This window comes from Pseudophryne corroboree, chromosome 5 (assembly GCF_028390025.1).
Source record: "Pseudophryne corroboree isolate aPseCor3 chromosome 5, aPseCor3.hap2, whole genome shotgun sequence".
NCBI classification, from domain to species: domain Eukaryota; kingdom Metazoa; phylum Chordata; class Amphibia; order Anura; family Myobatrachidae; genus Pseudophryne; species Pseudophryne corroboree.
The window spans coordinates 726,984,139-727,010,698 of NC_086448.1; the positions used below are offsets into that span (position 1 = coordinate 726,984,139).

General features: G+C 43.4%; 1 protein-coding gene across 12 annotated transcripts in view; it reads left to right on the forward strand.

Annotated features, from left to right (window-relative positions):
* RALYL (RALY RNA binding protein like) overlaps positions 1–26,560 on the forward strand; it is a 1,174,022-nt gene that overhangs the window by 1,141,063 nt on the left and 6,399 nt on the right. For all 12 annotated transcript variants that reach the window (XM_063924013.1, XM_063924021.1, XM_063924012.1 and 9 more), the window contains 2 exons: positions 15,364–15,533; positions 24,315–24,370. In XM_063924013.1, coding sequence (XP_063780083.1) covers positions 15,364–15,533; positions 24,315–24,356 — 212 coding nt within the window. In that variant the 3' untranslated portion in view covers positions 24,357–24,370. The remainder of the gene's footprint in view (positions 1–15,363; positions 15,534–24,314; positions 24,371–26,560) is intronic.

A 26,560-nucleotide genomic window follows, 5' to 3' on the forward strand; every position in this document is an offset into this window, starting at 1 on the left:
AACCGACAACCCAAGTGAGTTAGGGTAGGGGGAAGGGGAGGGGTAAATGAATTACCCCGTCTCTTGTTGACATTCTAAAAGCTGGGATGCCGCTACGGTCATGTGACTGCTTGTATCATGACCCACAGGATTTCCTGTCACACCCACCACACCAACCAAATTGGAATTAAGCCTAAGGTCCTATTTGGCATTAAAATATCTTAATGTGTATTATTCAGCTGAATAATGTACTTGAAAAAACTGTAGTGTTTATATGCAACTAAATAAGGCCACCTGCTCTCAATCCCTCCTCTGCAGCAGCTTGTCTTGTCTTAAGGCTGCGGGTCAATGACTGACAGCTAGTTGGATTGAATAGGTCAAGTGGCATTATATGAGCTGACAAGAGAGCAAAAGCTTTTGGTCAGGGCACAAGTTTGAATCAGAGCAAGACCATCAGGCCCTGTTAGAGTTTGTAAAAAATGGTCCCTGACGAGTGAGTGTTGGTCATCTTACACACAGGCTAGGGCCACATAATAACTGTGATTCACAGATAGGAAAATAGAATTCTGAAAATCAGACAATCCAAAATACAGAGACTAAAAGTTTTATGCAAAAATGTGCAAATGCTGTTTTCAGAGTACATAAGGGCGGACAGATTATGTGAACACAAAAGGTTTTCCTCCGCTTCCCCAAATACTCATACAGAATAGAAACAGAATCAGCCTATTCTCCACTTATCCTTGTCTCCTGAGCAGTACATTCATTTATGTCTGCTGAACTCGTCAAACCTGTCACTCTTTCTCCCAACAAACATTCTGCCTTTATATGATAAATTAAATTTAATACAACAATGAAATACACCAGACTGATTAAGAGCCAAAATGAAATGTCCTTTAAATACTTCACATGCCTAATAATGTAAGAAATTGTCTAATATAAAATGATGCTTTATTCATTGCCACCTATTAAATCAGTGCAGTATAGGTAGATTTGAATACATTTATGTGAAAATAAAGTGGAAAGGCATTTTTCTATGAAAGGTCAAGCAACGCTAAAAATGCAGAAGGAATAAAGAAAAAGTTCATAAGTGCCAACTTAAGTATATTTAATTATCAGAAACGTCATGGAATCTTCTGAGAGTAATGATAAAATGGCAAAGGTTACCAGCAAGAAAGAGCTGCAAATGGAAAGCAAGAAAACAAGGATGTGAGCAATTAATGACTCGGATAAAGCTTTTATGTTGCTACATATCCTGTGATAAAGTTTGGTTTTACTGAATATTGTGGGGCTCTTGCATTGGTGGTTTAAGTAATGATTAAATAATCATTTAATAAGGGGGTCAAGGTTAATTTTCAGTGTGGATTTTGATCCTACTTGAATTTATTAGTAATATTTCAGACTAGTATACTATTTAATTGTAAAGTACATAAAGCAATTGTAAAATAATACGATTATCGGATTGGTGTGTACCCATGCACACTGAGCTATTTATAGCTCAGCGGCTAATTCAGAGATGTATAGTGCCTTGCTAAAGTATTCACCCCCCTTGGCTTTTTACCTATTTTGTTACATTCCAACCTGTAATTATTATTTTTTTTTTTTATCTGAATTTTATGTGATGGTTCTGCACAAAATAGTCTAATGGGCCCTACACACTGCACGACCCGCCGCCAAGCTGCCCGACCACCGATACGGCAGACGGGCGACCCGGCGGTGGGGGGGGCATTGACAGGGGGAGTGAAGTATCTTCACTCCCGCCGTCACCCGGCTCCATAGCAGTGCATGCAAATATGGACGAGATCGGGGCTGCGCATCGTTCATCGTTGCTGCCTCCACACTGAAATATATGAACGGTATCTCGTTCATTAATGAACGATATTGTTCATATCTATCAGTAATATCGCCCAGTGTGTAGGGCCCTTAAGTTGGTGAAGTGAAATGAGAAAAAAGTTATAGAAAAAATAATTTTTATAAATAAAAATTTGAAAATTGGCATGTGCATATGTATTCACTCCCTTTGCTGTGAAGCCCCTCAAAAGTTCTGGTGCAACCAATTACCTTCAGAAGTCACATAATTCGTGAAATAAAGTCCACCTGTGTGCAATCTAAGTGTCACATGATCTGTCAGTATAAACACACCTTTTCTGAAAGGACCCAGAGGTTGCAACACCACTAAGCAAGAGTCATCACACCATGAAAACTAAGTACCTCTCCAAACAAGTCAGGGACAAAGTTATTGAGAAGTACAAGTCAGGGTTGGGTTATAAAAAAAAATATCCAAATTTTTGATGATCCCCTGGAGCACCATCAAATTCATCATCTTCAAATGGAAAAAACATGGTATTACAACAAACCTGCCAAGAGAGGGCCGGCCACCAAAACTCACAGACCGGGCAAGGAGCGTATTAATCAGAGATGCAGCACAGAGACCAAAGATAACCCTGAAGGAGCTGCAGAGTTCCACAGCAGAGACTGGTGTATCTGCCCATGTGAGCACAATAAGCCATACACTCCATAGAGCTGGGCTTTATGGAAGAGTGGCCAGTAAAAAGCCATTACTTAGTGTTAAAAATAAGAAGGCATGTTTTGAGTTTGCCAAAAGGCATGTGGATGACTCCCCAAATGTATGGAGGAAGGTGCTCTGTTCAGTTGATACTAAAATGTAACTTTTTGTCCACCAAGGAAAACGCTATGTCTGGCGCAAACCCAACACATCCCATCACCCCAAAAAACCATCCCCACAGTAAAACATGGTGATGGCAGCATCATGCTGTGGGGATGTTTTTCAGCAGCAGGGACTGGTAAACTGTTTCAAGTCTAGGAATAGATGGATGGTGCTAAATAGAGGGAAATTCTTGAGCAAAACCTGTTTCAGTCTTAAACATGTTGGAATGGCTTAGTCAAAGCCCAGATCTCAATCCAATTGAGAATCTGTGATCAGACTTAAAGATTGCTGTTCACAAGTGAAAACCATCCAACATGAAGGAGCTGGAGAGGTTTTACCTTGAGGAATGGGCAAAATTCCCAGTGGCAAGATGTGGCAAGCTCATAGAGACTTATCCAAAGTGACTTGCAGCTGTAATTGCTCTACAAAGTACTGACTTTAGGGGGGTGAATAGTTATGCACGCTGAAGTTTTCTGTTATTTTGACCTATTTGTTGTTTGCTTCACAATAAAAAAAAAATCTTCAAAGTTGTAGGCATGTTCTGTGAATGAAATGATGCAAACCTTCAAACAATCCATTTTAATTCCAGTTTGTGAGCCAGCAAAATATGAAAAATGCAAAGGAGGTGAATACTTTCGCAAGGCACTGTATTCAAACCAATGGTATTGGCCAAAATGAAGATAATATCATTTAAAAATGGGCGAAAACCTCAGTCGCTCACCTTTGATAATCTGATCCGGTCAGTCTTGCAGAAAGTATTGTCCAGAATGTCCCGATATAGGGGGTCATTCTGAGTTGTTCGCTCGTTGCCAATTTTCGCTATGCTGCGATTTGTTGCAAAATGCGCATGTGCAAGGCACGCAGGGCGCATGCGCTTAGTTATTTAACTAAAAACTTAGTAGATTTGCTGTGGATTCTGCAGCGCTTTTCAGTCGCTCTGCTGATCGGTGAGTGATTGACAGGAAAGGGGCGTTTCTGGGTGGTAACTGAGCGTTTTCCGGGAGTGTGCTAAAAAATGCAGGTGTGTCAGGGAAAAACGTGGGAGTGTCTGGAGAAACGGGGGAGTGGTTGGCCGAACGCAGGGCGTGTTTGTGACGTCAAACCAGTAACTAAACGGACTGAGCTGATCGCAACCTGTGAGTAGGTCTGGAGCTACTCAGAAACTGCAAAGAATTATTTATTAGCAGTTTTGCTAATCTTTCGTTCGCTATTCTACTATGCTAAGATACACTCCCAGAGGGTGGCAGTCTAGCGTGTGCAATGCTGCTAAAAGCAGCTAGCGAGTGAACAACTCGGAATGAGGGCCATAGTGCAGTATGCAGTGCCATTTCTTGTGGTGGGCACGGGGCACCCACTGCGACACTTGCTGGCTGGGATCCTGCCCCCCTCCTCCCTTACATAGTACTCCACTTATGGGGTGGAGTCTCACTTAATGATGCAGTTCCATTGTGATGTCACAATGCAACAGTGTCATTTCGTGAAAATACGCCCCCCCAACCCCTGAGGGGAGTACTATGGGCGGGAGGAGTGGGAGCAGGGGAGCAGTGCTGGTGGACTGGCTGGTGCCATGCATATACACTCCTGGCAATGAGCATTATAGACCCCAGGCAATGAGCATTATACACCCCTGGCAACAAGCATTATACACCCCTGGCAACCAGCATGATTCCCATACCATGAAACCCCTGGCAACAAGCATTACACAGCCACAGCATAAAACCCCTGGCAATGAGCATGGAAACCACAGCATGAAAGCCCTGGCAACCAGCATGGAACACAGAATATGAAACCCCTGGAAATGAGCAGGCAACTTAATAGTAATTAGAAGCCTTTCTGTAGGGCAATCCAGCTCATCAATCCTCGTGACCACTTCTTCTTCCTTCAAGGCTCTATTTGCTCCTCATCCCATCAAATCTTGCCACCTCACCACTAGAACATGTGACCATGCTCTGGTCCACTCTGTTAACTCTCACTGTGCCAGTAAAATGTCTTTCAGGTTATCAAACACTGGTTTTCACAATTAAAGGAGCATACACATTTTTTTTCTGAGGCGCCACAGAAACCCTTACTGCACATGCACAAACCAATGTGTGAGATGGCATACACAGTCATGTACGATATCGCTATTACTCTGCGATCTATGGGCAGTCCAGGGTGGAGGCTGGGAGGTCACCTAATGTCATTGCAAAAAGAGGAGGAGTAATGGGAGTGTCTTGGGTGTGTTTAGGCATGCGGCTGGGATCTCTTTCACAGCGCCGCCCCAACAGTGGGCATTTCATAAGAAAGTTACAAGAGAGCCAGGCAGGGATAGCTTGAGGAGTCAATGTTGCGACCGATGGTGAAGAGTTTGGATCCACCAGTGCACTTGAGCATTGCTCAGATATAAAATGTGGGGTCACAGGGTTTGCTCAGTCCATTGCAAGGAAGTACACAAGAGGAATACTTACACTGGCATGTGCATATTTTAGAACTTGGGAATCTGTGAGTAATCACTGCCAAGCATAAAATGCATTCACCTTTGTATCAGGCACAATGTTTTTTCTAGAAGGGAAGTACAGTAGGTGAGGGACTTTTTGTAAACTCTTTCCTTCAACTGTTTTTTTGGGTGGAGGGAACCACTAATTCAAAGTGAGAAATTTGGTCACATATTGTATGCACATATCCTGAGACTGGCTCTGTGAATCGGTAAGCTCATTCTTACTGTGCCAGGCCATTATCAGGGATGCATCCGAGTATCGATTAGCTGTCCTGATGATATATATTGTTATGGGATGTAGTTATGTGACCGGCGGTCAGGAGACTGCTGGTCACAGTACCTCCCCCTACATCCCGACCCCCTCAGAATCCCAACAGTCAGTATGCTGGCTAGCAGGGACTATTCCCACTTGTGGGCGCCTACGACACCCATAGAGTGGGAATAGAACCTTTGGTGAACACAGTGAGTCTGCAAAGGGCTTGATGTGCTCTACTAACCTCCAACACCCCACCACCAGAGCCAGCGGTCTCCTGGCAACCGGTCACGCATACCCAACCCTATTGTTATATTGTGGCAATAGATTATAATAAACTAATAACACTGACCTGCAATGGAAAAATTTAACACAATAAGCTGATTTCTTTAGGTTTTTGGGTGTTATTTTCAGAAAACATACTACAAAAAGTCCCATCACATACCATTTTTCAGAAAACGCAAATTTTTCAGTATTTCCAGAATGACTGTATGAAGTTTAAAACAAGAATGTCATTATACCTCTTTGTGAAAAAAATGTATAATACAATTTGAACAAGTTTTGTAGAAGGAGCATGCTAAGAACACAGAATAGTAATAGGGGGAAGAGTGAGGTTGGCTATTCAATGATTATAATCGGTGTCATGAGCAGTGGCATAAGTTCGTCCCAGTTTGCCGGAGGCAAGATAAATATTGGTGCTCCCCCCCTATATTTAGATAAATATATGTATGTACAGTATGTGTGCGTATATATATATATATGTGTGTGTGTTTGTGTGTGTATATATATATATATATATATATATATAGATAGATACAGTATATATATATATATATATATATAGTTTATATATATATATATATATATATACTAGGTGATTCATTGCGCCCTACGGGCGCTCTTCACACCGTTGTGCTGAGGGATGGTGGAGGGGGCAGGAGGTGTTGGGCTTGTTGGAGTTGTGGGTGTGTGTGGCAGAGGCATTGGGGAGGGTATGTCCGAGGCTGCCATAGGTGGAGGAGTTCCACATGGGGTGTGTGGGTGGATGGTGAAGGGTATGGGTGGCTTTGTAGTGTTCATGGGAGGGGTGGAGAGTAGGGTAGGGGGAGGTTGATGGTTTTGATGAGGTTTCGTATGAGCTGCAGGGGTGGTGTATTAGCATAAGCTGTGTGCCAAGGAGGGTAAGGGGGGGGGGGGGAGGGGTGCGCTGCTGCTTGCTCGTATATGTGGTGTGGGGACTGTATAACTTGGTGTAGTGGTGAGGGGTTATGAGGTGTTACAGTTGTATGTGTGTGTGTGTGTGAGACTTGTTGTAAGGTGGCATAGGTGTTGGTGTTTTTTAGAGTGTGTTGTGTCTTTCCCCCTTTCTAAGCCATTCCACTCCCCCCCCCTTCCAGCACAATAGCAGCCATTAAGTAATAGAACCCCCCCCCCCACCAGCACCACCACGACGACCAATATCAGCTTTACTCCCAAACTGGGGAAGGGGTGCGGGGTGCGTTCGCTACTGCTGGCTGCTATACTGATGGTGGTGGGTGCGGGGGGTGGATTTTTGCTGGGTGATGCTGGAGTTGGGACAGGGCTGGCGGGCGCAGGCAGAACGGTGCGGGTTACGGAGGTAAGGGAAGCGCAGGTGCCGTGGTAGTGAGGGAGGCTAGTGTGTTGCGGCTCCGTGAGACAGGGTGTGCAGCGGTAGTGGGGAGGGGAGGAATGTTTTGTGCGATGCTATGGTCCGGCGGAGGACAGCTGCAGGTAACGGGGCTGGGGAAGGCCGGAGGGAGCTGGTGTGGTAGGCTCCTGTTGGCTGTCTTGTAACAGCGTGAATCAGAGCTGGCGTGGTAGTGAGGGAGCCAGGCTGTGCGGTGTGGTCTGGCTCCGTGAGTGAGTGTGTGTGCAGCGGTAGTGGGGAGCGATGTGTGGAGGCCGTGTAGCCGTGAGTGTATGTCCGCGGTCTGCGGTGCGGCTGCACTGTAAGAGATGGAAGGGGGGCGGCCTAGCGGCGGACTGGGTAGCGGCTGTGTGTGGCGCCGTGGAGGGTAAGGTGGGTGTGGTAGGTGGTGGTGGGTGTTTGCAGGGGAGGGGTGTGTGGGTCTCTTTGCTTACCTGGCAGTGTGGTGTGTCTGGATAGTGGTCCGTTCTGCTAGTGTGCTGACACTGGGACAGGGCAGGGTCTGTGACTCCACCCAGGTGTGCTGACACTGGTACAGGGCAGGGTCTGTGACTCCACCCAGCGTTAGAAATGCAGACACAGAGTCACAGGGCTAATATATAGGAGATATATAAAACGTGTGTATGTATACTGTATATATACATTTCATTGTCTTTTACTTTAAACCACACATTTCTGAGCAGTCATACCCAGGATTAGAGCCCATGACCTGTTACACTGACAGCAGACATTATACACTATACTGATGGAGCTTTTTGCTCCTGTATAGGAAGTATGAGAATTCTAACTATATGAAGTTACGTGTAATTGTCAGAGAAGTAACTTCATATACTTAGAATTCTCATATTTCTTATACAGGAGCAAATAGCTTCATCAGTAAGGTGCCAGCTTCCAGTCTAATAGGTTGTGGTTTCTAATCCTGGTTATGATACTTGTAAAATGTGTATCTACAGTATAATAAAAAGGGTGTGATATGTAAGGTGCAGGGACCAGTGAGGAAGTCGGACACTGAAGAGATAGCGGCAGCTATCAATTAACTTAATTCAATGGTGTCGCAAAATGGGAGGAGAGTTGCCCCCCTTCAGAGCAGGAGCCCGGCGGCAGATGACTCTGTTGCCTCTCAGAGTTACGCCTCTGGTCATGAGTCATCATGAATACAAGAGAATTCCAGAAAATCTTAAGAGTAGGGGGAAAGATTTCATCAAAATGTCAAGGAGATAGAATTTACAGTAGATACCAGGGTAGGTGGAATGTCACCAAGATTTTGGATTACTGCTGGATGCGGCACAGAGAACAGCCTGAGCTGTCTAGAAGAGAAAAAGTACCAAAAAGAGCTTTTAGGGGAAAAGTAAAAGGCAGTATAAGGACTTGTAAACATGCATACAACTATTTTAAAGGTTTTTTACATATGTTTCAACCAGAATCTATATATTTTATCAGCTAAGCAATATTTTGTGAGATCAACTACTACGCTGTGAGAACACATATTTTGATGGTTCAGATGTCATTCGATTGGATGAGTGATATAGATGTGCCGTAAGGTTGCAAAATTTTGATAAGTGGTCATGTTGTTGAGTAATAATGCATCAAAGTCATGATTGTTTTCCCATGGAAAAAGCATTGAGTTGGGGGGCAGGTGCTTTTTCCATTTGAGTTATAAATTGCAGCGAATCCATTGACAATTTTTCTCTGCCCTAAATTAAGTTGATATAATAAATTCTAACACTTTTGGTATACAGTAAAGTTTTGGGATACAGTAAACTGTCAGGATACAGTAAACTTTAGATGAACGCATTGTAGAACACACAATAAAAATTGTTTTGCTCAATATCGAGCGAGTCAGTTGAGTAGTGCACATTATTATGCTATTTCCCCATATTTTCACATTCACTTTGCGTGATAGAGAAATTTGGTGGTCATATTTGAAATCAGCCTGCCAAAAATCCTAAGAACCAGTCATCAAATTGTAGTCAATTTTCATCAACCCCAATTTTGCAGGCATATCAGTCTTCATTGCTGCTTTGTATTGTGCTGTTTAGCTTTTTTCTGTTTTCTGTTTACATTACACTTTACCATAGATATACTGTATATGGTGATTTGCTTTATTTCAGTCTCTCATTGCTTTTGTAATAATTAACTGTTTACTGTGTCATTTATATTGCAATATGATTCTACTCTGTTTGATTTCCTTTTATTTGCTGTCCTTCCATTGTACAGTATTTACTCCATTTTCTTGTGTATTTGATTTTTTTGAGTTTGTTAGTTATAATCAGTTGATGTTTGTGCTGTTGTACTGTATTCCCTCGTCTTCCTAAAAAAAAATTTCCCTAAGGATAGTGTTTTTTTCTTATTCCTCTAGAGTGTGTGTTTATCTCCCTGCCAATGCTATCATGCTGTGTTACTTCCATCTGTCATTGCCTTTGTGTGTTCTTTTCTTTATGTTTCTTGCCTTGTAGGATGAATTACAGCAAGATGTTTCACTAAGGAATTACAAGTCATCTCTGTGTTGCTGAAATTATTAATATTGTATCTTTACCAATGTGGCCTTTGAGGATTTTGCAACAGAAACAAACATTAGTTAAATTTAATAGCTCTAATTAAACAAAAACATAAACAGAAATGTTCAAAGAATACTAACACTGTTAATAGTGGCTATAGAATGGGGAGACTTCAACTGATATCAGCGCCCAATCTCCCATCTTGGCGATATTCAAGTGAAGGAAGCATTGCGCTGATTGCGCCCATTAGTGTCAGGTTTAGCCACGTAATGCCGATAAACCACAAAACTAATGGGCATGATCGCGAACAGTGCCACTTTTCACACATTTCAGCTTGACTGCAAAGGGGGCCTGGGTCTCTCCGCGGCTCATCGTGCCCAAACGGGTCACTTTAAACACATTTCAGCTCGCCAGCACAGGGGGGCGGCGGGCTGAAATGTGTCTCTCCGCAGCTCAGCGTGCCTGAACAAAGCAATAATTACATTTCTCTGTTGGGTGCCATCTAGTGGCGGCCGCTGGGAGAATCAATTGAATTCCCCCCAATAAGTTAAACATATACAAAGACCCAATATACTATAGATGAAGCAAAGGAAATATTAAAAGACCGCTAAAACCAAAACTGTAATTTTGATACATAAAATGTTGTGGTAAAGTACATAAAGAATAAATTACGGAGACGATGTAGGATTAATGCAAGGCAGTTTTGGAGGTGCCAGGCATACACGACTATGAGCCTCCTTCAACTGAGGCCATGCCCCCTTTTTGGGTGCGGGCGTGCCACCGGCGCATCAGGTTCCGTTTTCTTTTATGCAAATGTTGGGAGGAATGCATACATGTGGTAGACACATTTAATTACGCAACATATTGGGTTGGGTATGGGTGACCGGCGTTTGGGAACCCGCCAGTCACCATACCAACGCTGAGATTCCAGAGTTTAGAAAGCCGGTGAGAGGGGGGCAAGCACAATGAAGCCCCTTGCGGGCTCGTTGGGTCGCTGCGCTCACCAGATGTTCTATTCCCACTCTATGGGTGTCGTGGACACCAACGATTGGGAATAGTCCCTGTTAGTCTACATGCCAACTGCCGAGATTTTTAAGGGGGCGGGATGTAGGCGTCGGTATTGTGACTGGTGGTCTCCTGACCTCCGGTCACATAACTACATCACCACATAATGAGGAAGCAGTTATGGCCGAATTTCATTATGTAGCAGCCCTTAAGGGTTCAATGTTCCACCACAGCTCTGTAAAAAAAAGTAACATATTATCTCTCTAGTCTATTACAGACAGCTGACGTTTTTCATCCCACATCTTCTATCCTAATGGGTCCTGATACATAAAGAAAAGCTTCATTCCAGTCTGTAAAACTATTTTACCATCATTAAACTCACTTCTGTCTTCAGTATGAATCCATTGTTTTAGTATTTCAGAGCAAGCCTACAAGTCTGTCACTCACATCCATCCAGCTCCGAATAATGTAATATAGAAATGCGCATCCTTTCTAGTACAGCCTTCTGTTGCAAAGGGACAGAACAAGCACCAAAGGAACAGATTTAGTTAAATATAAACAATTACATTTTGCCGCATAATTATGAATCAGTTCATTAATTCCATTTAAACTTCAGATACACTCCAAACAAACCGTCTGGACTTGCCCTGAGGGTTCCACTTGGTAATGTGTGATTTACAGACGTAACTGTTAACTTAATTTGCAAAATAATGCCAACCTCGTTTGCAAAATATTGTGCACTGCCTTTAGTTAGCATTCACTTCACAGTTATTATCAAATGTGATTTTTCAGTCATCGATTATCATTTGTCAGTTTAAAGTATCTGTAATCCATTCTGTGGTGTCACTTGTAATCACTTATCATATCTGATTATTCCTAGATAAAGCGCATATAGTTGACGAAAGACATTCTGAGTAGAAATTTAGAATCTTTTATAATATAAATATTATTTTGATAAAATAACAAATGATTGTTTAAAGATATTATATAGAGCAGGCTTTCCCAACCACGGTCCTCAAGGCACACCAACAGTGCAGGTTTTAGTGATATCCGTGGTTGGGAAAGCCTGGTATAGAGAATGATAAGATAACCTATGTTACCTTATGTTCACAGACAGTTTGGCAACAGAAAGCAAGGCAATTGCTCTCCGTTATCTCAGAAAGTGGCTAAATAAAGTTTTTCTAATTCTGAAGACCCATTTTCAGCATTATCTATTCAGTCAATCTGCTGCATTATAATTGTCTGTAGCAACGCAATAGGACCAATCTGTGAACAAAGTTTGTGGAGAAAAAAAAAACAGATGTACTTCTGGAAATTTGCAAAGATTCTTATGCTAAAATTCCTTTTGCTGAATTCCTCTGCAGAATCCACTCTGCATGCATTGCTAGGCTACTCTCTAAAGCTTTACAAAGCATTCAAAGACAGTTTGAAAAGCCTCTTCTTTTTATGTACCGTGGTGCCGCTGGCATTATTGAATTATTTATGCCAGACACACAAAATTAGAAATACACATTTCATACTACAGCACATTAAGAATTCACAGAAATAAGTCTCCTCAAATTTAATTTTTACAGATTGATTTTTTTCAATAATCATTGATCCATAGATTTGTTGTCTTAGGCAAGTCACATTTAACCTGTTAATTAATGACAACTGGGACACTACATGAAACTGTCATAAAATCTCAAGAATCAGTATGATGCACTATACTGCTTAAATATCAAATAGCTATCATATGAATGTATATTCAATCAGAGACTAAGGCCGGAATTCATTTAGCCCCACTCATTGAACAATGAGGGTAGCCTAAAGATTTTTGATGATTGTTAACTGCAGGCTATTTAATTACAGACCTTTTTTTGGCCTGTTACAATATCTGTTTTCGGGTGTTAACACATAATTGACATATGGGAACAGCTTGGGAACAGACTATTTTTCAGTGGTTGTTTTTCGAGCCTGCTCAGGTCTCAAATAAAAAATCTGTTTAGTGCAGCCTATGGGCTAACTTTGGGGACAATTGAATAGCTCTGGGGGAACAATTAGCCGGTGGTAGATTACCGCAGTTAATTGAATTCCCCCCTAAGGGGTATATTTATTAAAGGTCAGCTTCTTTGTAATGTGAAAGCTACCAGTCATGTATCCAAATTCTGGGCCTAGCAAAGGATGAGCATTGTCCATTTACTGTTGACAGCCAGGTCTGTTGAGAGCTGAATGGGGCCTAGGTACTGGTGGGAATGGTCAAATGTCTGGAATTTGTTTTCAAAAACTACTATGTGCAGCACCACTTTCATGTGCTGCAAAAGGGGACATATCTGTCTGTCATTCAAAGATAAATACTCTTTTACTACCCAATGGGTTTATTAACAGGGTGTCAGGGTGGAGAGCCCTGTAAATTGACCATTAGCACCCTAGGCAGGCATGAAGCAAATCAGCAACTCATCAGGGCCCAATTACCCATTTCAGAAAATAGAGGTAATAATGAATTATACATACAGTACAAAAGTCTTGGAAAGGAGCAACTTGTCGAGGGCAATCAAAGCGGAGGTGTCAACATTTTCTGCTGTGATTTTCTGGGTTTAGTTCGATTTGCCGATGTATAGGATGCTGGCAGTCAGAATACCGCCCGCGGCATCCCAATGGTCGGACTCCCAGCAGGGGAAGGTATACTTACCTTGGCCCCCTAATCCTAACTCACCCTCCCCATAGTCTAACCCCAGTGGCGCAAGTAGAACTTTTTTCTTAGTGGTACTGTTAGTTGAAATTGGTGTGGTCCTGTGTCATGAGGGGTCATGGTCACACAAAACTAGAGGAGTTGCTACATGACAATAGGGGCATGGACACATTATGCCACACACTGTAATGCCCCTTACACATTATGCCACACAACGTAATGCTTATTACACATTATGCCACACACCGTAATGCCCCTTTCACATTATACCAAACACCGTAATGCCTATTACACATTATGCCACACAACGTAATCCTCATTACACATTATCCACACACCATAATGCCTATTACACATTATGCCACACAACGTAATGCTTACTACACATTATCCACACACCGTAATGCCCATTACACATTATTCCACACAATGTAATGCTTATTACACATTATGCCACACAACGTAATGCCCCTTACATGTTATGCCAAACACTGTAATGCCCATTACACATTATGCCACACAACGTAATGCTTATTACACATTAGACCACACACCGTAATGCCTATTACACATTATACCACACAACGTAATGCCTTGCATATTATACCACACACTGTAATGCCTATTACATATTATGCCACACACAGTTATGCCACTGACACCATTTTATGTACCACACACAGAAATATTAGAATATGGTGCACTCTGTCTCCTTCTGTGTACCAGTCTATGGCTGTATCCCCTAGTGTTAGACCTCTAGTGCCAGGAGTCACTCAGAGGCGGAGTCATATGATGTAGTTTCCTGTTCCTCCATCTAAGAGTGAGTGATTGAGAGAGACTGAGTCCTGGTGCATGAAAGCATGCAGTGCTGAGTCTGGGAGCGGATCTCAGCTACAGAGACTCACAGCATTCCACTGCATGTATCATGGCTCTGGAGCTGACACTGACCTTGGCGCCGCATCTTCTCTACAGCGGGAGTCAGACTGCACGGCTGTGCAGTCCTCCATCCCTTACCACCAGAGACAACTCCTGATAAGTACCGCTACCACTGCTGTTACCTTGTATGATATAAGGGCCCCTAATTGCCTATATCAGTAATACATCTGAGTCACCTGTGTTCACGGAATAATCATGCATTACTGTTTAAGTCAGTAAGTGTGGATTGACTTCACTGCACCAGGCAATTCCAATACACTCCAATACAAAAAATGTCCCTTATAAATTATGCGCCAGTGGAGGGCTGACGGTACTGCGTACCACCACCAAATTTCTTAATGGTACTCCATACCACCCCGTACCACCCTACTTTCAGCACTACCTAACCCTAACCTTTCACAGTGGTGCCTAACCCTAAGCCCCCCCCCCTCCCTACAGCCTAAACCTAACCCTCCCTGAGGAGTTCCTAAGCCCCACTCTCCCCCCAGCCTAATCCTGACACACACACACACACACCCGCACCGGGGCAGCAGCCTAAACTTAATTGCTTACCTCTCATGCGGCACGGTGTCAATTCGTTCAGCTGTCTGTATTCCGATGCAGGGATGGTGAACCTATTCGGGATACCAGTGTTGGCATTCCAACATTGGTATTCTGACTGTCGGGATCCAGACAGCCAGGATCCTGACCGAAACCCCTTTTTTCTTAAAGCACTGTTTTTTTAAAAATGTTTTTCTGTTTAAATCAATGGGTTTTGCTTAGATGGTGTCACACAAGCAGGGTTTTTTTACTGTAATTATTTCATGCAGTATTTTATTTATGCACTTATCGCAAAGACAATAGACAGATCCCCAGAAACTGCTAATATATTTTAGACCTGTTTTCGTAGCTGTTTTCTGCCAAGAGAAAGCAGCTTGTTCTGTACGACACCATGCTGTTTTGGGAAGAAAAAAGGGAGAGTGTAAGTAGAAAGAATTGAGTGACTTAAAAACAAACATTTCATCAGGCAGGATGCTCTTTTTAGCATCCAAATGAGATATTAGACTATTACTGTCTACAGCATGTGCCTAGGCAGTATGATATTAAATTGCAATAATTCAACTCATTTATTTACGCAATGTAATTTTCTTAAAGCCTTAACTCATTTATTGTACAAAGTCACTGTATTTATATTGATCATTTAAAGACATCCATAATATTTTACATTTTAGGTCAAAAAAAGCAAATAGAAGATCACATAGATCTGACACAAGAGGAATGCAAGTCAGAAAACGCAGATAATTCCATTGAAGAACACATTGAAGGAGGACATGATGTAGATGGGGAAGAGATGACAGATGGTATAGAGGACGACTTTGACGAAGATGGAAGCAATGACTTGGTGTGACTCAATTCTTTCTGCGTTAGAGCTAACATTCAGTTGTGAATTTTTACTATTTTCCAATTAAAAAACAAAGCTTAAAAATGCATTAGAATAATTCTGTTTAATAATAACATTTTCAGATTGTACACTATCTACAACAAATGCAATTATTATTAAATGAACACATTTAGGAATAAACCACTTTTACATTTGAGATCTCTGATAGTAATGCATAAATTAAAAATCTTCAAATAATGAAGGTAACCTAATTTATGCTCTTATTACTTAAACATAAACCATCAACATCCAAATGCTTCTTCTTGCAGCTTCCAAGAAAGAGATACTTTGTAGAAGGTTTGTAGTCATGATGTATATATCACAGATTATAGATTACTGTAGGGTTAGGTTTAGGGTTAGGCTGCGGTTAGGGTTATTCTACCATTAGGGTTAGGCTGTGGTTAGGGCTATTCTGCCGCTAGGGTTAGGCTGTGGTTAGGGTTAGGTTAGGGTTATTCTGCCATTAGTGTTAGGCTGTGGACAGGGTTAGGTTAGGTTTAGGATTAAGCTACTGTTAGGGTTAGGTTTAGGGTTAGGCTGTGGTTAGGGTTAGGTTAGTGTTATTCTGCCATTATAGTTAGGCTGTGTTTAGGGTTAGATTAGGGTTATTCTGCCATTAGGGTTAGGGTAGGTTTAGGGTTAGGCTGTGGTTAGGGTTAGGTTTAGGCTGCAGTTAGGGTTAGGTTTAAAGTTGGGCTGAGTGTAGATTTATTCAGCCAATAGGACTAGGCTGCGGTTAATGTTATTCTGCCATTATAATTAAGCTGTGGTTAGGGTTTGGTTAGGGTTGGGCTGCGATTAGAGTTAGGTTTAAAGTTAGGCTGCAGTTAGGGTTAGGTTTAAAGTTACGATGAGGTTAGGTTTATCTAGCCAATAGGACTAGACTGCGGTTAGGGTCATTCTGCCATTAGAATTAGGCTGTGGCTACGGTTAGGTTAGATTTAGTGTTAGGTTGCAGTTAGGGTTATTCTGCCATTAAAATTAGGCTGCAGCTAGAGTTAGCTTAGATTTAGGGTTAGGCTGCAGTTAGGGTTCGACTGCCGTTATGGCTCTAAAAGTAGAAAACAAAATGTTATGCTGTCTGACGACATGTCATGTTAATATGTCACATGCTGTAATGTCTTGGTTGACATTTTGGTGTTTACATTCTGAATGTCAACATAACATGCAACACCTTTTTTTGTAATAGTTACAGTATACTTATCATCTGATGAATGCATTTAAGCATATAAGTAGAATTACCATTGATTAATAATCAACTAAGCTTTGTACAACTGCAGTCCGATGTGGTCACACACAGATCCATATATATCTGGTTTATTGAAGTCACAAACAATAGCCATCATCTTCTAGCCAGATTTTTTCAATGTGACATGACTGATTGTTATCAGATTACTGTTGTGCATAACACTTGTTTGGGGGCATCTCCCTGTATTTTGTTTAGCTAGGTTAAGTATATAAAAACCACTTCACACGTGAATGTCAGCAAGATAGACTGCTACATTCAGATATAGATATGTGTTCTTTATCAGTTTTACTGCATGAGTCATCCTGTCTGTAACATGTTGGGATCATTGATCTTAATAAAATAAATAATTATATTTATGTGGAGGCCAATAAATGTGACAAAGCATTCGCAATTGACAAATTATATATATTAACTGGATAAGAGACTTATATCATTACTCTGTGCTGCTTGGGCACTCTGCTTCTTCCATTCTCTAACTGTAGGGTTTTATTCTAGACCCTATTCTCATCTTTACATGATGACACTGTCACTGGAACATGATCACACATGTGGAAAAGCCACTGCCTCCCACAAGACAGAATCACTCATTTTCTGCTACGGAAACATTCCACTAATCTGATTGTTCTCTTACTGCTCTATTCAAAACTGAGAACAACCTGACCAAACATGAATTAGAAATTAGTAGGGGGTGATGTATCAAATCTTCTAAGAAGGGTAGATGAAGAAGCCCATAACAACCATTTGGCGTTTAGCAACTATTTAACAGAAAGCTCTTAAAATGCGTTGGTATGGGTGACAAGCGGCCGGGATCCCGGTGGTCGGCATACCGATGCCGGGATCCTAGCTGCCAGATTGCCGGCAGGGGGGTGAGTGCAACAAAGTCCCTTGCTGGCTCGGTGGCTCGCCACAGTTTCTATTCCCACTTTATGGGTGTCATGGACAACCACGAGTGGGAATTGTCCTCGGCCACCTGCCGGCATTCTAGCGGCCAGGATCTTGGCATCGGTATGCTAACCACCAGGATCCCGATTGCCGGGATGGTGACTACAACCCCTCAAAACATTATAGCTAGAAGCTGATTGGTTGTCATGGCCAACTCCTCCACTTGTCCTCTTTAGAAGGTTTGCCATATCTCCCCCTCTATAAAGTAACTATGACAATTAAAGTGATGGGACAATAATTATGTTTTCAAAGATCAGCCACTGAACAGAGTTTAGAAATACAGTACAATTTAATTTAAAGTAAGATTTTATCACCGTCAATTAGCTCTGCCAGCTCTGTAATATATGCATGTAGTATGCACTTTTTAGGTGTATAAGGTCTATTTTAGATGCATTACGAGATTCAGATATCTGGAAAGAGAATGAAGCAATCCAACACAAATCAAAGAACATCAATCAGCCTACGGCAGAAGATAAATCATTTTTAGCATTTATTAAATTATTGTTTACTCAAAATGTTAGGATGTTGTAGAGATATAAATTAAATAGTGTGTCTCATCAAGTCAATACCCATGAACTTCCATAGTCTGGTGTCTGCTGTGCTAATTTTCTGACTCTATGGATATAGGTAAAAAACTAGTTCACTTCAGTCAGGGCCGGATTAAGCCTTTGGGAGCTCGCCTCCACTTCAATGGACCTTAGCTTGCCAGCACTGCCCCCTAGCTGTGTTGCTGTGAACCCACTTCCCCCCCACACTTCCATGAGGCAGCAGTGCAGGTCCTACCTAGAGCAGGGGCAAGAACCTCTCAGGCAGTGTGAGCAGCAGATAGCCTGGGATTCGGGAAACCAAATCCCCAGTAGCCATGAAGTTCTTCCCAAGATCTCCTCCCACTTCCCGTAGTGTCTCCTCAGATTCTCTGCCCCAGTAACTTCCTTATTCCTACCCCAGCTCTGACGCTGCTGTCCAGTGACCAATTATGCTTGCCTTCAGCCTCTGCTGCAAGCCTGTCAGCAGCAGCTCTCCCAGCAGCAGAGGGAAGCCTGAAAATATCCGGTTTACCCCCACTCATTGTTCGACCCGCCTGCACAATGCAGGAGTGTGCTATGGTCATGGAGTACCCTGAGAGAGGGGTATCAAGGAGACATTCACCCCCTGTATCCCCTTCTCCTGGCTCTGACTTAAGTTTTAACTCTTATAGATGGTTTTTGGCCTGTACAGTTGTTTGAATGTTTTTATTATTTCAAAAGAATAGTAATTTAAAAATATATTTCTCTAACGTCCTAAGTGGATGCTGGGACTCCGTAAGGACCATGGGGAATAGCGGCTCCGCAGGAGACTGGGCACAACTAAGAAAGCTTTAGGACTAACTGGTGTGCACTGGCTCCTCCCACTATGACCCTCCTCCAGACCTCAGTTAGAATCTTGTGCCCGGCTGAGCTGGATGCACACTAGGGGCTCTCCTGAGCTCCTAGAGAGAAAGTATATTTTAGGTTTTTTATTTTACAGTGAGATCTGCTGGCAACAGACTCACTGCAGCGAGGGACTAAGGGGAGAAGAAGCGAACCTACCTAACTGGTGGTAACTTGGGCTTCTTAGGCTACTGGAAACCATTAGCACCAGAGGGATCGACCGCATGGAACCGGCCATTGATGTTCGGTCCCGGAGCCGCACCGCTGGCCCCCTTACAGAGCCAGAAGCAAGAAGAGTCCAGAAAATCGTCGGCAGAAGACATCAGTCTTCACCAAGGTAGCGCACAGCACTGCAGCTGTGCACCATTGCTCCTCATACACACTTCACACTCCGGTCACTGAGGGTGCAGGGCGCTGGGGGGGGGGGGGGGGCGCCCTGAGCAGCAATAAAAACACCTTGGCTGGCAAATATATCACAATATATAGCCCCAGAGGCTATATATGTGATAAATACCCCTGCCAGAATTCATTAAAAAGCGGGAGAAAAGTCAGCCGAAAAAGGGGCGGAGCTATCTCCCTCAGCACACTGGCGACCAGTGTTCACGACGAAGAGACTAATGTTATGTCCAGTAGGGCCACTCGTTACATGATTGAGGCAATGAAAAATGTTTTACACATTTCTGATGTGACCCCAGGTACCACAAAAAAGGGTATTATGTTTGGAGAGAAAAAACTCCCAGTAGTTTTTCCCCCTTCTGAAGAATTAAATGAAGTGTGTGAAGTAGCGTGGGCTTGCCCAGATAAAAAATTGGTAATTTCTAAAAAGTTACTAATGGCGTACCCTTTCCCGCCAGAGGATAGGTCACGTTGGGAAACACCCCCTAAGGTGGATAAAGCGCTTACACGCTTATCAAAAAAGGTGGCACTACCGTCTCCGGATACGGCCGCCCTGAAGGAGCCTGCTGATAGAAAGCAGGAGGCTCTCCTGAAGGCTATATATACACACACTGGTATTATACTGAGACCAGCTATTGCTTCAGCATGGATGTGCAGTGCTGCTGCTGCATGGTCAGATTCCCTGTCAGAAAACATTGACACCCTAGACAGGGACACTACATTGCTGAACGTAGAGCATATTAAAGACGCTGTCTTATACATGAGAGATGCACAGAGGGATATTTGCTGGCTGGCATCTAAAATAAGTGCACTGTCCATTTCTGCCAGGAGAGGGTTATGGACTCGGCAGTGGACAGGTGATGCAGATTCTAAAAGGCACATGGAAGTTTTGCCTTATAAGGGTGAGGAGTTGTTCGGCGATGGTCTTTCAGGCCTAGTGTCCACAGCAACGGCTGGGAAGTCAGCATTTTTACCACATGTCCCCTCACAACCAAAGAAAGTACCGTATTATCAGGTACAGTCCTTTCGTCCCCAAAAGAGCAGGCGGGGTAGAGGCGCGTCCTTTCTGCCCAGAGGCAGAGGTAGGGGAAAAAAAGCTGCAGCATACAGCCAGTTCCCAGGAACAAAAGTCCTCCCCCGCTTCTTCTTCTAAGTCTGCCGAATGACGCTGGGGCTCAACAGGCGGAGCCAGGTACGGTGGGGGCCCGTCTCAAAAACTTCAGCAATCAGTGGGCTCGCTCACAAGTAGATCCCTGGATCCTTCAAGTGGTATCTCAGGGGTACAGGCTGGAATTCGAGACATTTCCCCCCCGCCGTTTCCTCAAATCTGCCTTGCCAACAACTCCCTCAGGCAGGGAGGCTGTGATAGAGGCAATTCACAAGCTGTATTCCCAGCAGGTGATAGTCAAGGTGCCCCTACTTCAACAGGACGGGGTTACTATTCCACAATGTTTGTGGTACCGAAACCGGACGGTTCGGTGAGACCCATTTTAAATTTGAAATCCTTGAACACATATATAAAAAAATTCAAGTTCAAGATGGAATCGCTCAGGGCGGTTATTGAAAGCCTGGAAGAGGGGGATTACATGGTATCACTGGACATCAAGGATGCTTACCTGCATGTCCCCATTTACCATCCTCACCAGGAGTACCTCAGATTTGTGGTACAGGATTGTCATTACCAATTCCAGATGCTGCCGTTCGGCCTGTCCACGGCACCGAGGGTATTTACCAAGGTAATGGCCGAAATGATGATACTCCTTCGAAAAAAGGGAGTTTTAATTATCCCATACTTGGAAGATCTCCTGATAAAGGCGAGGTCCAGAGAGCAGTTGTTGGTCGGGGTAGCACTATCTCGGGAAGTGCTACAACAGCACGGCTGGATTCTAAACATTCCAAAGTCACAGCTGGTTCCTGCGACACGTCTACTGTTCCTGGGGATGATTCTGGACACAGTCCAGAAAAAAGTGTTTCTCCCAGAGGAAAAAGCCAAGGAGCTGTCATCTCTAGTCAGAGGCCTCCTGAAACCAAAACAGGTGTCGGTGCGTCACTGCACGCGAGTCCTGGGAAAGATGGTAGCTTCCTACGAAGCAATTCCATTCGGCAGGTTCCATGCCAGAACCTTTCAGTGGGACCTGTTGGACCAATGGTCCGGATCGCATCTTCAAATGCATCGGCTGATAACCCTGTCTCCACGGACCAGGGTGTCTCTGCTGTGGTGGCTGCAGAGTGCTCATCTCAGAGAGGGCCGCAGATTCGGCATACAGGACTGGGTCCTGGTGACCACGGATGCCAGCCTTCGAGGCTGGGGGGCAGTCACACAGGGAAGAAACTTCCAAGGACTATGGTCAAGTCAGGAGACTTCCCTACACATAAATGTTCTGGAACTAAGGGCCATTTACAATGCCCTAAGTCAGGCAAAACCCCTGCTTTAAAACCAGCCGGTACTGATCCAGTCAGACAACATCACGGCGGTCGCCCATGTAAACCGACAGGGCGACACGAGAAGCAGGACGGCGATGGCAGAAGCCACAAGGATTCTCCGATGGGCGGAAAATCACGTGTTAGCACTGTCAGCAGTGTTCATTCCGGGAGTGGACAACTGGGAAGCAGACTTCCTCAGCAGGCACGACCTCCACCCGGGAGAGTGGGGACTTCATCCAGAAGTCTTCCAAATGATTGCAAACCGTTGGGAAAGGCCACAGGTGGACATGATGGCGTCCCGCCTAAACAAAAAGCTAGAAAAGTATTGCGCCAGGTCAAGAGACCCGCAGGCGATAGCTGTGGACGCTCTAGTGACACCGTGGGTGTACCGGTCGGTTTATGTGTTCCCTCCTCTTCCTCTCATACCAAAGGTACTGAGGATAATAAGGAGAAGAGGAGTAAGAACCATACTCATTGTTCCGGATTGGCCAAGAAGGGCTTGGTACCCGGAACTTCAAGAAATGATCTCAGAGGACCCATGGCCTCTGCCGCTCAGACAGGACCTGCTACAGCAGGGGCCCTGTCTGTTCCAAGACTTACCGCGGCTACGTTTGACAGCATGGCGGTTGAACACCGGATCCTGAAGGAAAAGGGCATTCCGGAGGAAGTCATTCCTACGCTGATTAAAGCTAGGAAAGAAGTAACCGCAAACCATTATCACCGCATATAGCGAAAATATGTTGCGTGGTGTGAGGCCAGGAAGGCCCCAATGGAAGAATTTCAGCTGGGTCGTTTCCTGCACTTTCTACAGTCAGGGGTGACTATGGGCCTAAAATTGGGTGCCATTAAGGTCCAGATTTCGGCTCTATCGATTTTCTTCCAGAGAGAACTGGCTTCCCTACCTGAAGTTCAAACGTTTGTTAAGGGAGTGCTGCATATCCAGCCCCCTTTTGTGCCTCCAGTGGCACCTTGGAATCTCAACGTGGTGTTGAATTTCCTAAAGTCACATTGGTTTGAGCCACTTAAGACCGTGGATTTGAAATATCTCACGTGGAAAGTGGTCATGTTGTTGGCCTTGGCTTCGGCCAGGCGTGTATCAGAATTGGCTGCTTTGTCATGTAAAAGCCCTTATCTGATTTTCCATATGGATAGGGCAGAATTGAGGACTCGTTCCCAGTTTCTCCCTAAAGTGGTATCAGCTTTTCACTTGAACCAACCTATTGTTGTGCCTGCGGCTACTAGGGACTTGGAGGACTCCAAGTTACTGGACGTAGTCAGGGCCTTGAAAATTTATGTTTCCAGGACAGCTGGAGTCAGGAAGACTGACTCGCTATTTATCCTGTATGCACCCAACAAACTGGGTGCTCCTGCTTCAAAGCAGACTATTGCTCGCTGGATTTGTAGCTCAATTCAGCTTGTGCATTCTGCGGCTGGACTGCCGCAGCCTAAATCTGTAAAAGCCCATTCCACGAGGAAGGTGGGCTCTTCTTGGGCGGCTGCCCGAGGGGTCTCGGCTTTACAACTTTGCCGAGCAGCTACTTGGTCAGGGGCAAACACGTTTGCAAAATTCTACAAATTTGATACCCTGGCTGAGGAGGACCTTGAGTTCTCTCATTCGGTGCTGCAGAGTCATCCGCACTCTCCCGCCCGTTTGGGAGCTTTGGTATAATCCCCATGGTCCTTACGGAGTCCCAGCATCCACTTAGGACGTTAGAGAAAATAAGATTTTACTCACCGGTAAATCTATTTCTCGTAGTCCGTAGTGGATTCTGGGCGCCCGTCCCAAGTGCGGACTGTCTGCAATGCTTGTATATAGTTATTGTTAACTAAAGGGTTATTGTTGAGCCATCTGTAGAGAGGCTCTGTAATGTTCATACTGTTAACTGGGTATAATATCACGAGTTATACGGTGTGATTGGTGTGGCTGGTATGAGTCTTACCCAGGATTCAAAATCCTTCCTTATTGTGTCAGCTCTTCCGGGCACAGTATCCTAACTGAGGTCTGGAGGAGGGTCATAGTGGGAGGAGCCAGTGCACACCAGTTAGTCCTAAAGCTTTCTTAGTTGTGCCCAGTCTCCTGCGGAGCCGCTATTCCCCATGGTCCTTACGGAGTCCCAGCATCCACTACGGACTACGAGAAATAGATTTACCGGTGAGTAAAATCTTATTTTTATCCCATCCATATATAAACATATCATTGGAATTTACCAAGATAATATGTGTTTATATCTTCTTCATCTCATGTATTCCTGGTCTTACATTCAGAAGCTATTTTCACCCCATTCATATTGCTTTTCTTCTGTACTCCCCCTTATACTTTAGATGGATAATCATGTATCAGACATCGAAGATACAAGTAACTGAATTTAAAATTTCTGGTAAGTTTTATATCATCATCTGCAATGTACATATGTAATTCAGGACAATACCAGGCAAAGTCTCTTACTGTGTAAAAATGTACAATATAATAGTGGGGATTAGATAGGTCAAAAGTCCATGGCCAGGGATAGATCAGGGGTCTATGTTAGATGCCCTTCCCCCTCTTTTAAATCAGTTCCTCCTGTTGTGCCCCAATTCTCTGCTTCTTACATTAGCAGACAGGTAGTGGGTGCATGATTCTCAACTCCTTAAAGTTGCTCCTTGCTGTGACTTCATGTCGAAACACCGCCCTATCAGCACATCACAGACATGGAGAAGCAGCAGCTTGCAGCTTCTCATTATGAGGTTTATTCATGAAGCAGTGAAAAGAGTGGAGAAGTAAGCCAGTGGAGAAGCTGCCCATGGCAACCAATCAGTTTTGAGGTAACATTCATAAAAAGTGCATTCTATAATATTGTACGTAGGAGCAGATTGGTTGCCATAAGCAACTTCTCCACTGGTTCAATTCTCTACACTTTTCAATGCTTTATAAATAAACCCCCTATGTCACACATTGAGGGGTCTATCCATGAAGCAGTGAAAAGTGTGGAGAAGTGAGCAGGTGTGGACAAGTTGCTCATGGCCACCAATCAGCATTGAAGTAACATTTAGAATTTGCATACTATAAAATTGTACGGAGCAGCTGATTGGTTGCCATGGGCAACTTCTCCACAGGCTCACTTCTCCAGTCTTTTCACTGCTTCATGAATAGACCCTCAGTGCTTTACAGTACTGTAGATGTCTCCTAACCATTGATGACCAAATCAGTGACAGCCTGGAGTAGAATCAAGAAATTCTTCAGTAAACTTCAATAACAAAATTTTTGTATGGTTATATTTGTATGTTAAAATAAAACTAACAGCAAATTTACTGATATTACAACATTATAAGAAGACAGCCATGGTGGTACGGCAATCAGCATTCTTTGCTGACAGTGATGGAGCCATGGATTCAGTTACAACTAGGGCACTATCTAATGTATATAGAAAGTTCTCCCCATGTTAATTTGTTTTCTGTTTGCTCTGGTTTCTGTGACAAATGTTAAGGTTTAAACATTATCTGAGAAGAGCTGTATAATATGTTAGCTCTATATATAAATGTAGGATGTGACAATATTTATGCAGTAAATTACAAGTTGATCAGCAATATTAATAAGAAAAACACACCAACAAAAAATGGACAAACCATTAAAAAACATTCAATAAATCTATTACCAACATGCAAATATAAGCAATTCGGGTAGCATTTGTCACAGTATCACCAAATATAAAAAGTTTATGCAGGAGTCGTGATTCACAGAGAAAATCATGTGGAAACAGCAGTATTACGTCAATGTAGCTGTCATCTATGTTAGGATCACTGATGCTGCAAACCAGATTTTATCAATGGGAGCTGTGGCCTTGGCCAAATAAATTATCTACTTCTGAAAAGCTTAGTTTTTTGGAACTTGGTCCCAATAATGCCATTTTCAGATCTCTTCCTGGTGGGTTTGGTGCTCCTCCCATGCCTATGAAAGCAATAGCTACTGTATCACTTTACCGTAAACCTCTTCTCTAGAACAGGCTCCTATCAGAGCAACGTTCCCACAAGGGTTAGTATCTCTCAGGGCCAATCCCATACTTGCGTACTTTGGTCTTGATGACCTCTCCGGAAGAAGCCCAGAGAGGAGATAGCTAGTTGCATAATTAATCCCCCTAAAATTGCTGCGTTTGGCACAAATTTGCATAGGGGTGGGGCCAGAATGACAAATTTACTTTGAAAATTGTCACTAGACCCCACCCTCTCCTCAAGGACACTGTGATTTTTTTGCAATAATCTCCCCATTATGCCCACTTCACTGGGAAATAGGCAGGATGCAAGTGGGCTGCCCACTCTTCCAGGACTGCGGGGGGACTACCCCAAAAATCGTGTGTCACCTGCAGGATCTGGGAAAGTAGGTAAGTATGGCCAATCCTCATATATGGAACCTAAAAATTTCAATTAGAATTAAAGTTCTTACTGTAAACACATTGTAAAACTTTGTCTTTCAGAACCTCTTATCAGTACTATCTGCCCAGAACTGGTAGCTGGCCATATTTATGTACAGTAATTGATTAATTTTACAGGTGAAAACTTTCTTCAAGGTTTTCTGTCACCTGTTTAAAACATAA